Here is a 16,224-nt window from a genome sequence, read left to right as displayed (position 1 = left end):
AAATCGATAATCCGCCCGGCTTGGCTCTATGGCATCCAACTATGGGGGTCAGCAAAACCATCAAACACCAAAACCCACCAAGCATTCCAGTCCATATGCCTACGCCTAATAACCTCTGCCCCTTGGTATGTTACCAATAAAAACCTCCATAAAGATCTGAACATGCCAACCCTTAACGACCTAGCCAAATCCTATTATTCAAAATTCCACTCAACGCTCCGCGCTCATTCAAACCCCATCATTAAAAGCTTATCCTCTACCTCTATCATTCCTAGAAGGTTAAAAAGGCAATGGCCAAGAGACCTCCTCAACACCTAACTTAAAAAAAAAAAAAAAAACATTAATTAAATAAACTCATACCCTAATTTCTGGTCAGGTGGCACTACTGGGAGCCTTCCTTCTCTTGTTACTTTTTTTTTATATATTACTTATTTACTCTGTCACCACACTTACTCATTATACACTTATGTATATATTGTAAATATACTTTATTTTTAATAAAAAAAAAAATATGTTATTTATCTTAATGACTCAAATGTACTTTCCTGTAATAAAATGAAATAAAATAAAAATAACTGGTAGGTAGGTAGCATACTACACGCATACATGTTTTGGTAGATACCATTTTATGGGTAGGTAGCATATTAGACAAGTACCCAAAAATAGTTCACTATTCGAATGAACTATTTAAATTTGTCTAACAATCATAATTTTCGAGATTTTGACTATTTAAAAATAAATAAATAAAAAATGGCCGTCATATCACCAAAAATACAAAATAAATCTAGTTTAGCACCCCCTTAATATTTTTAATTTTTTTCTCGAACCTATGTAGTTTAATGTTTAAAAAAACAATAGTGCCAAGATAAAATTTCCGGAAATCATTAGTTTATAGTTTATGAGTTATGCACACAAAAGTATGCTAAAATCGTATTTGAGTGAAAATCAAAATTTTGATTTTTTTCTTCGGACAACTGTTACAATGTTAGATTTTTTTTTAAAAAACAGTTTATTTATTATAGTACCAAAAACAAATTATGGAAATCATTAGTTTCTTAGGCATTTACAAAAAAGTAAGTTCATACCGTGTTTCAGAAGCCTATGACAGTGGCGTATTTAGGAATTTGTCATGGGGAGGGTCCAGACAATTTTCATAATACAGATCCGTGGGGGGCTTCGCCCCCCACACCCCCTCCCCAATTACCTACTCTTTATTAAATAAATTTACCATATTTTATATTTTCATATAGAAATTCAATTTATTACAATGAATTAACATATATACATTTTGATGTTAATTATTTATTTTTAAGCATATCAAACAACATTTATATTACAAAATCCAATTTGCAAGGACTTAATGCCATTTCATTAATTATTTCATCAACATCTAGATGTATGTCCCCATGAATAGACATCATAGCTAGTCCATTTAGCCTCGTCTACATAATAATACAATTAAAAATACAGTATAAATTAGTTATATTCTTATATAGTAGATATTAAATATTTTCCAAAATAATTAAAAGATTACTTCGTTCATTGTGGATCTTAGATATGTTTTCAACCTTTTCAAGGTTGAAAAAGATCTTTTAGGTGTTGCTGTTGATACCGGTAATGTGCAAAACAATTTAATTAAAAAATGTATATTTGGAAAGTCAATCTTTGGGCAGCTCAAATGTGCTTCTAACCCACTTTTGATGTCTACATCTTGACTTGTTATTTTTAATTTCCATATTTTAATTTCGACATAAGCATTATCATGTTCAACTGGTGGTAAATAAAACTCAACCAAATTCTCAAATGATATTTTTTCTGCATCACTAAATATTAAACTAAATAAACATTCAAACCCTATAAAAATATACAAAACATAATATTCAATACCAATTTTTATATTAACCTAGATAAATCAATATACCTATTACCTTCAAAAACAGATTTATGATTTAAAAATCTAGTTGTAAGTTGGTTGATAAAATTGTCAATAAATGGCATATATACTGTCACTCTATAATAATCTTCTACAGAGGATACTTGAGGATTCGCTCTATTTGTTTGTTTGTTTGCTGTGCGTTTTTTGGTTATTTCTGTGCCAATAACATTTGCCAAATTCTATTAAAATATTAAAAGTTAAATACATACCTATTAATACTCAACATTAAATTACTTCAAACTCAAATCACATACTTTTAGTTTCTCATATAAAATATGAATTTCTTTTTCTGCATCCTGTCTCATTTCTTTTAAAGTATTAACTAATAATTCAATAGTACTTAAAGTAGTTTTTAAATCTATCCGTTCTTTCTGTAGTTGTTTACACACAGGCAATCCAAAGGCAAAAAAATATCTAAAATATTTAAATATATGTATATTTATACTATATATTTATATATTTATATAAATGTCCAATTAAAAATGTACCTTTGTAACTTATAAAGAAACTAGAAACTCAGAATCCAATACACTTTTTAATAAAACATTAGCATCAATAGAAGATGGCACACCCCACGTAGAATAAATTGTTTCCAGTGTTTTTACTACAAATGGTAAACTCAACAAAGTCATTTTATGACTCATATTTTTGAACCCATCTTGTTGCGCATTGTCTTTTAAGGGTCCTAGCATTTGAATTAGGTATGGAGTCGCTTTTTTCAATTTCATTGATCAATGCATTTTTCCTTTTAGGTGTGTTAAGAAACACATACAGTCACTCAACTATTTCTAAGCAATTTCTAACAGATTGTATGTTACTTGATGTACATACGGCTAAATTAAATGAATGTGCTGCACAATGCACGTACAGTGCTTTAGGATGTGTAGCTCTAATCACAGCTTGGACCCCATTAAATTTCCCTGCCATATTACTGGCTCCATCGTAGCCTTGGCGATACAAGTAGTCACACTCAATACCACAGCTATTTAAACCTTTAAAACAAATATTAAAGTATATTATCTGTAAATTATTATCCACCTACCATTTATATAATTCAATTTATATTCACCATTCAATATAGACGAAGCTAAATTTGATCCAGTCAAACTATTGATTTCAAAAAATTTAAGAAAATCTTCGTGCAAAATATCATTATCATCCACATAACGTGCACTTAAAGATAGTTGTTCATTAGTAGCTACATCTGTAGTTTCGTCGGCCAATATAGAGAAACATTTAGATGAATTTACTCTATCAACTATCTTTTTAAGTATAATTTTATTACAAGTCTCAATTATTTGATTTTGGATTATAGGACTGGTATATTTATTTCTTTTACCACCATCTTCTAACATGTTTCTTAAATGTTCATCTCCTTTCGCTTTATACTTTAAAATAGCACGAAATTTACCCTCCCTAGAGTTCATATCTGTTGAGTAAATAATATATAGGTATCATGTAAATAGTATTTTGAAAATCAGTTAATATATTTTAAATTACCATCAATCACTATTTTCCCAAAGTATCGATGGCTGCGTAGAGGAATTTCTTCCTTTCCACACAACAAAACACATTCAATGATAGGAACTAATCTTTTCCTATTTTGTTGTACTTGAGCTAATCTAAAAAATAATATAAACTTATATTTATTCTAATTCATACATTTTTTTAGTTAACTCACCGATTTGTATCTATGCGTTCAATTATTTATGTCTGTGTGTGATCAATAATATTTGAAAAATGCTGGGACTTTAAAACAGATGATACATGGTAGGAAATCTTTGCATGATCTTGAAATGCCCGTATAATATTATAAATTAGATGTATATGTAAATAATTTAATAATATAATCACTAAGAAATGTGAGTACACTATACAATACTGTAAGCTATACTAGCATACTAAATGCAATCACAATTGAACAAAATATTAAAAGTTATTATTACTTTGAGGTAATTTTTATAATTGCAAAATGGTGTTAGTACAAGATGCCTCAATAATTGGTTTCCAACTCCTCCGTGCTTGGAAAACGAAAACACTACACAGTGCTGACAATAAGCTCCTTCATCTTTTTTTGAATAAACCAACCATGAATATTTTTCTAACCATGAATATTGGAATTTCAATTTTTTTTCATACATTTATTTTGTATAGGAAAATCAAAATTTTTTGCTGGAATCCAGACATTTTTTAAAACCTAAAAAATGAATAACATAATATTATATTTGCATACCCACAATATTGATTTAATAAGCAAGTCAAATGATATCTATTTAAAGCATAAACAATTTGTAGTTTAATAATAGGTTAGGTTAGGTTATATTATTCTAAAAGAAAGTCAGAATGAAATATGATTTATTCTTACCAGAATTTTCTCTTCGTCACTTGGGAACGATTGACAAATAAACAAATGTCATTAGGCATAATTAAGTTATCAACATTTATAATCTATACTTATAACTGTGTCAATTAATGTAATTTGTGAGTGTTCATTTTTCATTATAACAGCAAAGCAAATATGTTAATCAGGCCAGGCGTATTACATAAGCCAACATTATTTCCATCATTAATACAAACCACATGCGAATAAAGTAAAAAATACAGAAATAATCAGCATCTGGCATAAATTATTGGTAAACCAAACATAATTGATTTCAAATATTCAATAAAACTTAAGCTGAGAAGCATATCTGAATTCAGATTTCATAATAAATGTATTTTAATTTAAAACTACATTAACTAGTAAGGGGCTTATATTGTTGTAAATTATATTAACATAGGTACCTCAGTGTTCAATTTTTTATTTATATGTTGCACATCATCTTCGGCATTGTGTAATCTTTTCAGATTTACACTCTGGTCACTCTCAACAGTCTCACTACTACCAGGCGTACACGATGACACAGTAGCGGTAGTAGACACTGTCTTCGTGAAAAATGTAGTTATTTTAGACATTTTGACGTAACACAAAATTAACATACAAAACGCAAAATAGAGTAAAAAGGGTCGTTTACTGTTCAGTACCAAAACCAATAACAAAAGTAATCATTAATTACGATCATTTTGACTCATATATTATCATATTCCGTAAATAGATCAACCATCAATATCCGCGGCAAGTTTTTCTACAAAACAGAAGACGTCAATTTTAACTACTCTGTAGTTGTTCCCCCAAGTGGCTTGGTAAACTGATAACAACCGAAGATAATATACTCTTATCGATTTTCATTTAATTTTTCAACTGGCAAGACGACAAGATGACGTGTCAACCTTGCATAACAATTTATGATAACATTTTTTTTCCCGATTACCTAAAAAAATAACATTTGACTTATATTTGCACAGAATATACAAATATATTAAATAAATTAAACTTAAGATACGTATTTATGGCAGTGGCGTCATTTGGGGGGGGGGGGGGGGGGCAACTTGGGCATTTGCCTCAGTCTAACATTTACAACAACCTTAAGTCGACACATTCAAAAATTATAAGAAGTCTTATTTTTAACTCGTTAAGGCCATTGTAAATTGTAATAAATCATAATATTGATATTTTGAAAAATAAACAAACTTATAATTATTTTATCAATTAATTATTGATAAGGATAACCGAACAGCCGCCGTTTCCAAGTGGGGCAGTTGGTACTTGGCACTCACACATTTAGATTTTAGACGCTGGCACTCTGCAAAGTACGTACTTTGTACAAATAAGAATTAATATATTTTTAGAATAGTACATAATATTACCAAAACGTTACAATACCCACATCAGAATATCAGATAACAGACTAGATAAGACATATTTGCTAAATATAACATACATAATATTACATAATATAATGTAAATAATTATGTTCCTTCTCCCTTACTATTTTCAATTTTTGTAAATCGTTAATCGTCAGTCGAGACTCTCCGAATGGTGTTTTAGTTATTTACTTTTTACTGTATTTGATATTTTTATTTGTTATTATGAACAATATGAACAATAAACGAAAACATAAACGTACTAAGGTACAGTGTTTATCCTGTAACAGTTTATTTGATCACGATTACCGCCGAAAACATGAATTTAACATTCATGGAGGTAGTCGGGTAAAAGTGAAAGACGTTTGTCTTGGTGAAGCCAACGATCCTTTTGCTGCTGCCCGACTGAATTTTGAACGCAAAGTAAGATATCTCCAATTAAATATTTAATTAGGTATACTTGTATTATTGTACAATTATTAAATTGTTGTTTTAAAATATTTGATATCAAAATTAAAAAAAAATTGGATACCTGGTGACTATCACAGACAATAAAATCTTTTCTATTTTTTTGCTAGGTACCTAAATGTGATTCGGATAATGTTCCAATAAATACAACAACACCATGTATACATAATAAAAGACTTTTTAAAGAATCTGCTGTGAGTGAAGTAAGTAAATTAAGTAAAATATTATCTTATTAGGTTCTCTAATGAAGTATGCTAATCATATTTTTTTTTGGCTAGGTATCTAAATGTGACTCGGATAATGTTCAATAAAGACAACAACACCATGTATAAATGATGAAAGTCCTTTTAAAGAATTGGTTGTGAGTAAAGTAAGTACATTAAGTAAAATATTATCTTATTAGGTTCTCTAATGAAATATAATAATCATATTTTTTTTGGCTAGGTATCTAAATGTGACTCGGATAATGTTCAATAAAAAATACAACAACGCCATGTACACATAATAAAAGTCCTTTTAAAGAATCTGCTGTGAGTGAAGTAAGTAAATTAAGTAAAATATTATCTTATTAGGTTCTCTAATAAAGTATGCTAATCATATTTTATTTTGCTAGGTATCTAAATGTGACTCGGATAATATTCCAATAAATACAACATGTCGTCGTCGTCATGCAAAAACTGACTACATGCATAAAGTGACCAAGTGAAAAAACATTATAAAATGGGTTATTTCAACCATATTATTGTATGGAAAAATTGACCAAGTGATATGATTAATATTTTACGAGATATAAAAAAGCAGTTTTGACTAACTGCAGATTTCGTAAGTATTTTTCTAGCAAAAAGTGATCAAGTTATTTAGTCACTTTTCGCATGTCAATATTAAGTAGGTAATATAAAAATATTGTTTAAGCAAAAAGTGACCAAGCTATTTAGTCATTTATTACATGTGTACCAAAAACGTTTGATTTGTACAGTTGGTACTTGGTCATTAAATTATTAATAAATAATAATCATAAAAGTAAAAAATATTGATAATGATTGACGTATAAAAATAGGAAATTATAAATATCTATATATTATAAATAACAAATCTATGGTAATAATTCACGTGACATGGATATTATTATCACCCAAAATATTATTGATAATATAAACTTATTTAATTATTTACTTGTCATAGTTGTTAGTTGTTTTTATATTTTATTCATCAAAATAAAAATGTAGTTCACATAAGTACAGCTATTTAAAATGAATAATCGAAGTAAAAAGCTTGTTGCATTATGCAAAAGTAATAACAGTAAGTAATATTTTAATTTCCTGCTACCTATGAAGTAGTGCCATTTTTTCATAGCATTAATATTATAATAAAATCATAATGTTATAATTAATTGTCCTTTTAAATAAAATATAGAATCAAATAATGCTAATCCTCAAACAATTCAATCTCTGAATGTAATCAATGAATCAAAGATAGAGCATTTAGAAAATAATATCCAAGTCTCAAGTTCACAGAACTTTATTATGAAAAAATGTAAGTAATATGTTGTTAAAATAATCAGGTAACAAACTCATAACTTTATAATTAATTAAGCTTTACTATAATCACTATTTTTGTACTTATAATATTATAACTTTTTTATACTTTTATAGTTCTGAATGATGTAATTACAGTACCAAAATCAATTAACATTGATTATCAAAACTATAGTAACAATATTACCTCATACAATGATCAAGACCTGAATATACTAGAATCAACTGATATTAATACACAATCAGTAACTGGACCATCTCAAATAGATCTACCTAATAATAATCTCACAGAAAACAATAATAAAGAAACCGATACATTAATTAACAGTAATACACTTAAGATAAAAATACTAACTACCTATTATATTATTTATATTTAAATATAAAATGTTTTATTTATTTATTTTCAGCTAAATAATATTTGTTTTTGTTTTTATACTATCATGTTAGCAGGTTCAAATTATAATACTAGATTTCAATTAAATAAACAATATTCTACTGATCAAAATGTACATAATAATAAGATATTATTAGGTATGTAAATTTTAATAATATTTGTTAAACTATTTTCAAATAATTAATATTATTCATTTTATAGATAGTAGTGATGAATGTGATGATAGTGGTGATGAATGGCAACCCTATAATAATAAAAATAATGCAATTGACTCTGATAGTAATGGTTTGATAGAGACCTGCAATGATGAAAATATTTTTGGTGTGATAAACGTTACAGAAAATACAGAAAATAAGAAAACAGGAGAACAGAATATAATTAAATCAGTGATAAATTATATTATTGATGAAATTTGCAATCAAAGTAAAGACACATTACTTGAAGCATTAGATGAAACTGTGTATAGTCAAAGTAAAAAATTGGTTAGAAGTGTAAGAGGGGTGATGCAAGTAAATGGAAAAAAAATGTTATTTCTAAAGAAAAAAAAACTTAAAAAACCTAAGGCTATTGATTGTTCCCACTGTAAATTTAAATGCTCTATTAATTTTGATGAAAGTTATAGAAATGAAGTTTGTAATAAATTTTGGGCTTTAGATTATAACCGCCAAAAAGATTTTATTTTAGCCAATGTAAATATAAAATCTGTCAAACGCCATGTCCCAATAAACAAATATTAGAAAAGCTAAGGAAAACTCAAAAGTATATAGTTTTAATAATAATACAGAACATAATATTCAAGTTTGTAAACAATTTTTCTTGAAAACATTATGTATTAGCCATGGGCCTGTAGATAAAGCATTTGAAGGATTAGGCACAGACACTGGATTATTCATGGACCATGATAAAAGAGGCAAAGCACCATCGGTGAATAAATCTTCTGATGAAATTATAGCTAATATTAATTCACACATAGAAAAATTTCCTACAGTTGAATCCCACTACTGTAGATCTACATCTAAACGTCAATATTTAGATCCAAATTTATCTATATCAAAGATGTATGAGCTGTATGTGAAAGAATGTAATGAAACAGGTCAAAAACAAGTAAGTTTATCATTGTATAAAAAAATATTTTGTGAAAATCAAAATTTATCATTCTTCAAACCAAAGAAAGATCAATGTTTAACTTGTGAAAAGTATAACAAATCAGCAAAACCTCAATCCAAAGACATGGTTATAAATTATGAAAATCACATCCGGAGACGTGATGAATCTTTTGCTGCAAAAAAATGAGATAAAGAACGAGCTACAAGTGACCAATCTTTTTGTAGTGCTACATTCGACCTTCAAAGTGTCCTCCAAATTCCAAGTTCTGAAGTATCAGCCATGTACTACAGTAGGAAACTTTGTGTATATAATTTAACATTATACGAGGCTGCTGCACCAAATAATGCATTTTGCTTTTTATGGACCGAAGTTAATGGTAAAAAAGGAAGCTCTGAGATTGGATCAGCATTATTAAAGTGGATATATCAACTCCCTGAAAGTATTAAAGAGATTTCCCTGTATTCTGATACATGTAGTGGGCAAAACAGAAATCAATATGTTGCTGCATTATTTTTATTTGTTGTAATTCATACAAACATTGAAGTACTCCATCACAATTTTATGGAGAGTGGTCACTCATATATGGAGGTAGATAGCATGCACAGTGCTATTGATTCAGCTAAAAAAAACGTACCAGTCTATACCATGCACGATTGGTTGAATATCTGTCGCCTAGCTCGTTCTCAAAGAAACAATAAAAAATGTTCTGGGTACTCTGTTCATGAATTATTATATACAGATATTTATGATCTAAAAAGTCTAGCAAGTATTTTAATAAAACATAGAACTATTGATAACTATGGTGCTCAAGTTTCTTGGTTAAAAATTAAAGTTATGAAATATGAAAAAAATAAAAAAGGGATTATACAGTTCAAATACAATTACTCAGACAATGAATATAGAAGTATACACGTGGGTGGAAAAGGTAGGCCTTCTAAACTTCCTGAAAATTTAAAAATGTTGTACGACAAACAATTAAAAATATCAGAAAACAAAAAAAAAGATCTCATGAAGTTGTGTAAGTCTGAAGCAATACCAAAAGACTTCCATAATTGGTATCAAAATATTCCATTCAGCTCAAAAAAGAAAGATACAATACAAATTTCAGATTCTGAATCAAATTCTGAATAGCATACCATATTTTAGTTATTATGAATTAACTATTTTTTTTTTTTTTGTAAACAAGGTTGACAGTTATTTTTTATTTTTTTGTTATTTTATTGTAAAACAAAGTTATCTTTTTATTTTTATTTTTATTTTTTGTTATATTTACAATGAATAATATTTACTGTTAAAACGATGGTTTGGTTTTAAAAATTATACAGTTGCAATAGGATTAAAATAGTTATTAATGTTATTTAAATAATAATAGGTACCTAATAACAGTATTAGGTAATAACACATGTTACCTTCCAAGTTCCAATACTGTATGTTTAGACCATTGTTAATAATAATAACATGCTGATGTACATTGTGCATTTTATATTACATTATTATTTAAATTAAAATATAAATGGAAAAAAGTATATTAAGGGAAAAAATGACCAAGTGCTTAAAATGTCACTTAGTCATTTTTTACCCATATTAAATTTCAATTTTTTTTAATTTAAGCTTAGAACAAAAGAAGTTGAAAAAAAATTATTGAACATATTAATTATACACATTACTACAGTTTAGATGATATCAATTATGAAAAAAACGGATAAAAATTGAATTTTTCATAGCATATCTAAAAGTAAAATTGATATAACCTAAAACTATAAAAATACACTTGGTCAGTTTTTGCATGACGACGACGATATATTATATTATAATATATTACTTAATTTTTTTATATAATATATAATATATTATATTATTATGTAGATAATTATTTAAAAATTAATATTAAAAATGGCACTTAATATTAATTCACTGTTATGTAATTTTAAATTAACAAATATATATTTTTCAAATAGGTACTACATAAAATGTTACTTGCTACTGATTTAATTGTTTTCACATTATTTATTAAATTACATATTCGTAGGTTTATAAAAGTCTTTATATTTAACAATTTTTTTTTTTATAAACAAAACTTTTTATAAATATCACCATGGCCACTAGATAAATAGAAAAAAATCAAAAAAATGTAATATTAATAATAATAATAATAATAATAATCTTTATTGTCAATATTGTCAATATATATATTATAATATTTTACAAATAGTTAACAAAAACTAAAATAAAACAATTAATGACGCCGCCCCAAAAGCATAGCTTGTGGTGGGTGCAGTAAGTTCAATACAACACATAAAATTATTTAAATAAACATATATTTTTTATTATTATTTACGAATTACATTGGTCTAGAATAAACATTTCATATTATATTAATATAATGATAGAATACAACTAAAAGTATTTATATTTTTTAAATTTTTAAATTTTTTTTTTTTTTTATAATGTAGCATAGTTAAGATTTAGATGTTTTAAAAAAATTTTATATTAATATTAATTTGTTACCTGTGTTTGCTTTTTAAATACAAGTATACAACTATTCATTTTCTTGATAAACTTGATACCTACTGCAAAAGTACAACATAATTAAATAATTAAATCAAAAAAACTATCCTATTGATATGTAGCCCAAGACAGATTGAATATTATGTTTTACATAGGTAATATATTAAAATAATTTAAAAGGAAATTTATATTCTATTTGGTTAGTTTTTTTCATATAATTTATTTTTATAGTTTTAGATATAAAATAGACAACCGGGTTCTTATGTTTTTGGAAATTTATACAATATAGAATGTAGATATTTTAGTATGTACATTTAATCTATAAGTTATAATCCATGATAAAATAATTTTCTTTATCATGTTATAAACATTATATTACAATATTCAGTACATAATTGTAATTTTTTTCGTACCGAGGTACATATTAAGTTTTGATTGTAACAAATATTAAAAATGTACAATACAGTGAAAGCTCTGAATAGTGGACACTCCCTCCATCAAAATGTTGTCCATTATTCAGAGGGAATACATTTTTTTAACTTTTCCACCGTTGAACGTTTCATTTCTAAATAAAATAGTTTTATTGGGTAGGTAGAACTCTAAAAAAAGCTCAGTCTCATCTGCATTAAAGATGTCTTGCTTTTCATATTTATCGATTATTTTTGGTAATTTTTTCTTCCAGTCATCAACAACTCTTGAATCAACGACTGAAGCTTCCCCACAGATAGATTTATTCGAAATTTTTCATCAATCTTTATCGATCACACTGTCTTCACATTTTCTTAATTTCGTTAATTTTCGTTCTTCATTTCAATTTTCAATCCACGCGTTATAAATATCTTCTGAGTTGGACACAATATCCGCAATCTGTGTTTTTCCATTATGAAACTTTCTGCGAGTGCACGAATTCTTAAGTTTCCGTTGTTTTTACGGCAATCTAAAATGTCAACTTTTTCGCGACAACCGCTTTCGTTTTAACTGTCATCGCGGCGAAAACCGTCACTAACTGACATACTTTTGTCATAACCAGTGGCGGTTTTGACATGTAATTTTATATGAGGTGGTAAAATATTAAATGGTAAATACACTATTACTTTAACACAGGAACCAAATATGTTAATGTATTCTTTAAATTATATGGGTTATCAAAATGGAGCGGAAAGATTAGCCAGTTATAATATTAAAAACTATATTGTGCTAAGACAATCATTGTATAATATTCACAGATATAGATAATATACCATGATCAAATGATAACAAACGTGCGAAACTGCGACGGTCGTGTATATTCACGTATACGGACTATACCACGGCATATCTATCTAAAGCCATGATCAGTGACAACAGCGCGCATACACACTATTCCTGTACGCTCATGTCCGGTCATGAGTCGACCGGATTGAAACGGCACACGTTGCGTTGAAAACGGAAAGGGATAGACGGATGAAATAGGCTGGGGCTATACACGGCGTATTCTGCCGCGTTTCGAACGCCGCGTATTCCGTAGCGTTTTCCGTCGAATTAAAAACGCATTGGTTTAAATCGGAGCAGCGGCAAAAAACGCCGGTCGGCTTGCGTTTTCCGCCGCGATGGAAAACGCGGCGGAATACGCCGTGTATAGCCCCAGCCTTAATCAAAACACATTATTTTATATCATACCAGTCACACTGGTGCGTTTTAACCGGACTACGGTTTTGGAAATTTTAATTTCAAATTTGTTATTTTTTTAATTATTTTTTATTGAATACATTTATCAATAATTATCATGTTTGACATTGATAAATTTATTCAATGTATTCAAAATAACAACTCAATATGGGAAATGGGCTCCAAAGAATATGCAGACAAACACAATAAACTAAAAAATTGGATGGACATCGGAATCTAAATGTACTTGGATTGGAATGAACTGGAAAAAAATAGAAAAGAAGAACGAGGTAAGGCAATACACATACATAGTCATAAAAAAGATGAGATTTTGATGACCCAATAATGTACTTACGTCACTTGCTTACCCGTATTATCATATTGTCAATTGATTATTACTAGGGTTAGGATTTATATGCTCTAAAAAACTAATAAATATTCCCTAAAAAATATGCTGATATGTTGTAAAAATTACTTAAATATGCTCTTAAAAAAGCTGTAATATGCATTTATAAAAAAAATTAAAGTTAAAAATGTTTATTCAAAAAATTAGTGGTAAAAAAAAATATATATAAAATCCTAAATATTTAAATTATAAGTTTATATTATAAATTTTATGAAACAAAATCGGCCAATAAGACGTCTTGTTTTTCCAAAAACGTAATTTTATTTGGGATAAAACTAAAATGAGTTTTTATAAAAATTAAATTACCTTCTAATGTTGATTCTTGCACAAGTTTTTTACATGTTTGATGGATACTGCATCTTCTACATTTAACATATTTATAACTTCACAAAATTCTTTGTAATTGCCGCAGTAATATATCGCTGCTTCTAGCCATGTACTCCATCTGGTAATTATAGGTTGAGCCGTTGAGGAGGTAATGGTATATTCCAGGAGCATTATTTTTAAAAATGAATACCCTTGAAGGTGCTTATAAAAATATTTTCTTCCCATTTAAAATCCATTTGATTATTTAGACATAAGGACAAATTACTATAAACACTACCTATTGACTATATGTATAGTTTGTGCGTACAAATTGTATATTGTAAAAACTGATAGTATAAAAACTGTTCTCGTCCGCTATATCACGCGTGCTTAACTTTACGGCGATTGAAAACAGCATCCATGCGCAAACTATCCGTCAAATGTTTAATACTAATAAACTATTACAAATAAACTCAAAAATATGCACTAAAAATCCAACATTTTAAATCCTAAAAAGATGCCCAATAAGCTCCCGAACACTAAACTTTTTAAAAAATTGAAATCGGTCAATATCTTCAGGTCGCGGATCGGAAAATACATTTTAATAGGCGGGCGGGGAGCGTATTACCAAACCGACTAGAGCCCCAGCGCCGTACATAAATACGCGGTTTTCATTGGTTTATTTGAAAAAACCGCGCAAATATGTTTTTCTTTAATCATATACAATTGATAACGTTTTTAAAATTGATTTTAACGTTAATATAAATGAATAGATCCAAAAAATAATAATAAAATGTTTTGTACATAATTATTATGACCATTTTAAATGACATAGTCATATATTTATAATATAATATTTTATTTAATTAAAGCAAATCGTTTAATAACTAATATGATAATAATAATTAATGTTGATGATTTAAAAAATGAGAATGGTATTCCTTTTTATACTGAAGATTCTTTGTGGGATAATTTACCTTAAACTTATAATTTATAGGTACTCAATATATTTTATCGGTACCTACAATTTTATATACAATTTATTTTATTTTATTTTAATATAGATAATATATTTTTAACTCTTTTTTTGGTTGAAAGTTTTGAAAAACACTTTTTTAAACTGAAAAATTGTTAGTAGTGGTCTGTAATTATGAAATAAATATGATGTTGCCCAGGTTGATATGTATTTAAGTTTTCAATATTAATTATTAAATATATTTGAGATTCTCTTGACAATAAAAAAAAATATAAGATATTCGTTTTAAAATGTATATATTATTCAAATGTTTAATGTAATTGATTATTCAGATTCTGGATCTTAAGTGGCCTCAGTATTAACTTAAAACATACTTCAGTCATATTCATACATATTAGAATGGTTTATATTTGAAATATTTCATTCAATAAATAAGTAAGAAAAATTTTTTTTTTTAATTGAGTATTCGTTACTATTAAATACTATTAGTAATGACAAAAACATTTCTATGTAGTTAATTATTTATAAGTATGAAACATAATCTCCAGTCACAGTTCTATCATCAAAGGAGTGTTCATGTTTTTAGTTTTTCAGCTCGCAAGCTGTTGCAAAATTAGTTGGATGACAAGATTTCATGACACGATGAGTAAATACAACTTTCTCTTGTACTTCCCATTATATTTATTTTCCCATCCATTTTCAGAAGGCATGCATTCTACATTTACTGTTGTACACAAGATTGGATTATTGCATTTATTATTGAACTCAGTATTGTTGTGAGATGGGGGTCGTTCTCCGACAAACATAAATTTGATAACAGGATATAACCTCAAACATTCTCCCTTACCAACATAATTTTTATTAAATTAGCGTTAGGGAAATTTTGTATTAAAAAGTAAACGAATTTGTAATCTGAATCGTCGAAACTTAAAAGCTCATTTTTAAGAATAAAACCGCTTAAAAAGAAAATCTTTGAAATTAAGGCCATCTAAATCCAACAATATTATAATGCTCTAATGTTTTTACTTCTGTCATTATTGTAGACTCTACAAACTTAAATTTTGTATTAGATATATCTTTATTATAAATAAAATGTAAATACCATGGGCTAAATACATTTTATAATATGAATAAAATGGTAAATACCCATGGGCTCAATGCATTCATAAATATAAATAAAAATTTAAATACATA

The 16,224-nt window shown here is 27.5% G+C and overlaps 1 protein-coding gene across 1 annotated transcript; it reads right to left on the bottom strand.

Annotated features, from left to right (window-relative positions):
• Window positions 1-1,328: 1,328 nt before the first annotated feature.
• LOC103307936 (zinc finger MYM-type protein 1-like) lies at window positions 1,329-3,723 on the bottom strand. Its single transcript, XM_029485073.1, has 7 exons — window positions 3,704-3,723; window positions 3,437-3,558; window positions 3,006-3,365; window positions 2,805-2,928; window positions 2,171-2,350; window positions 1,535-1,823; window positions 1,329-1,442 (listed from the first exon to the last, which is right to left on the bottom strand). Exons 1-7 carry the CDS (start codon window positions 3,721-3,723, stop codon window positions 1,329-1,331), a joined length of 1,209 nt encoding a protein of 402 aa, XP_029340933.1.
• Between the last annotated feature and the right edge of the window lie 12,501 nt (window positions 3,724-16,224).

The sequence above is a fragment of the Acyrthosiphon pisum genome, chromosome X (genome assembly GCF_005508785.2).
Source record: "Acyrthosiphon pisum isolate AL4f chromosome X, pea_aphid_22Mar2018_4r6ur, whole genome shotgun sequence".
Classification (NCBI taxonomy): domain Eukaryota; kingdom Metazoa; phylum Arthropoda; class Insecta; order Hemiptera; family Aphididae; genus Acyrthosiphon; species Acyrthosiphon pisum.
This window is presented reverse-complemented; position numbering and strand designations above follow the sequence as displayed.

Coding starts and splice junctions, on each gene's coding strand:
- LOC103307936 (XM_029485073.1), bottom strand. CDS start 3,723: ATGCAAAGATTTCCTACCAT. Junction 3,366..3,436: donor TGGGAAAATAGTGATTGATG/GTAATTTAAAAT, acceptor TTTACTCAACAG/ATATGAACTCTAGGGAGGGT. Junction 2,929..3,005: donor AGCTTCGTCTATATTGAATG/GTGAATATAAAT, acceptor TTTGTTTTAAAG/GTTTAAATAGCTGTGGTATT.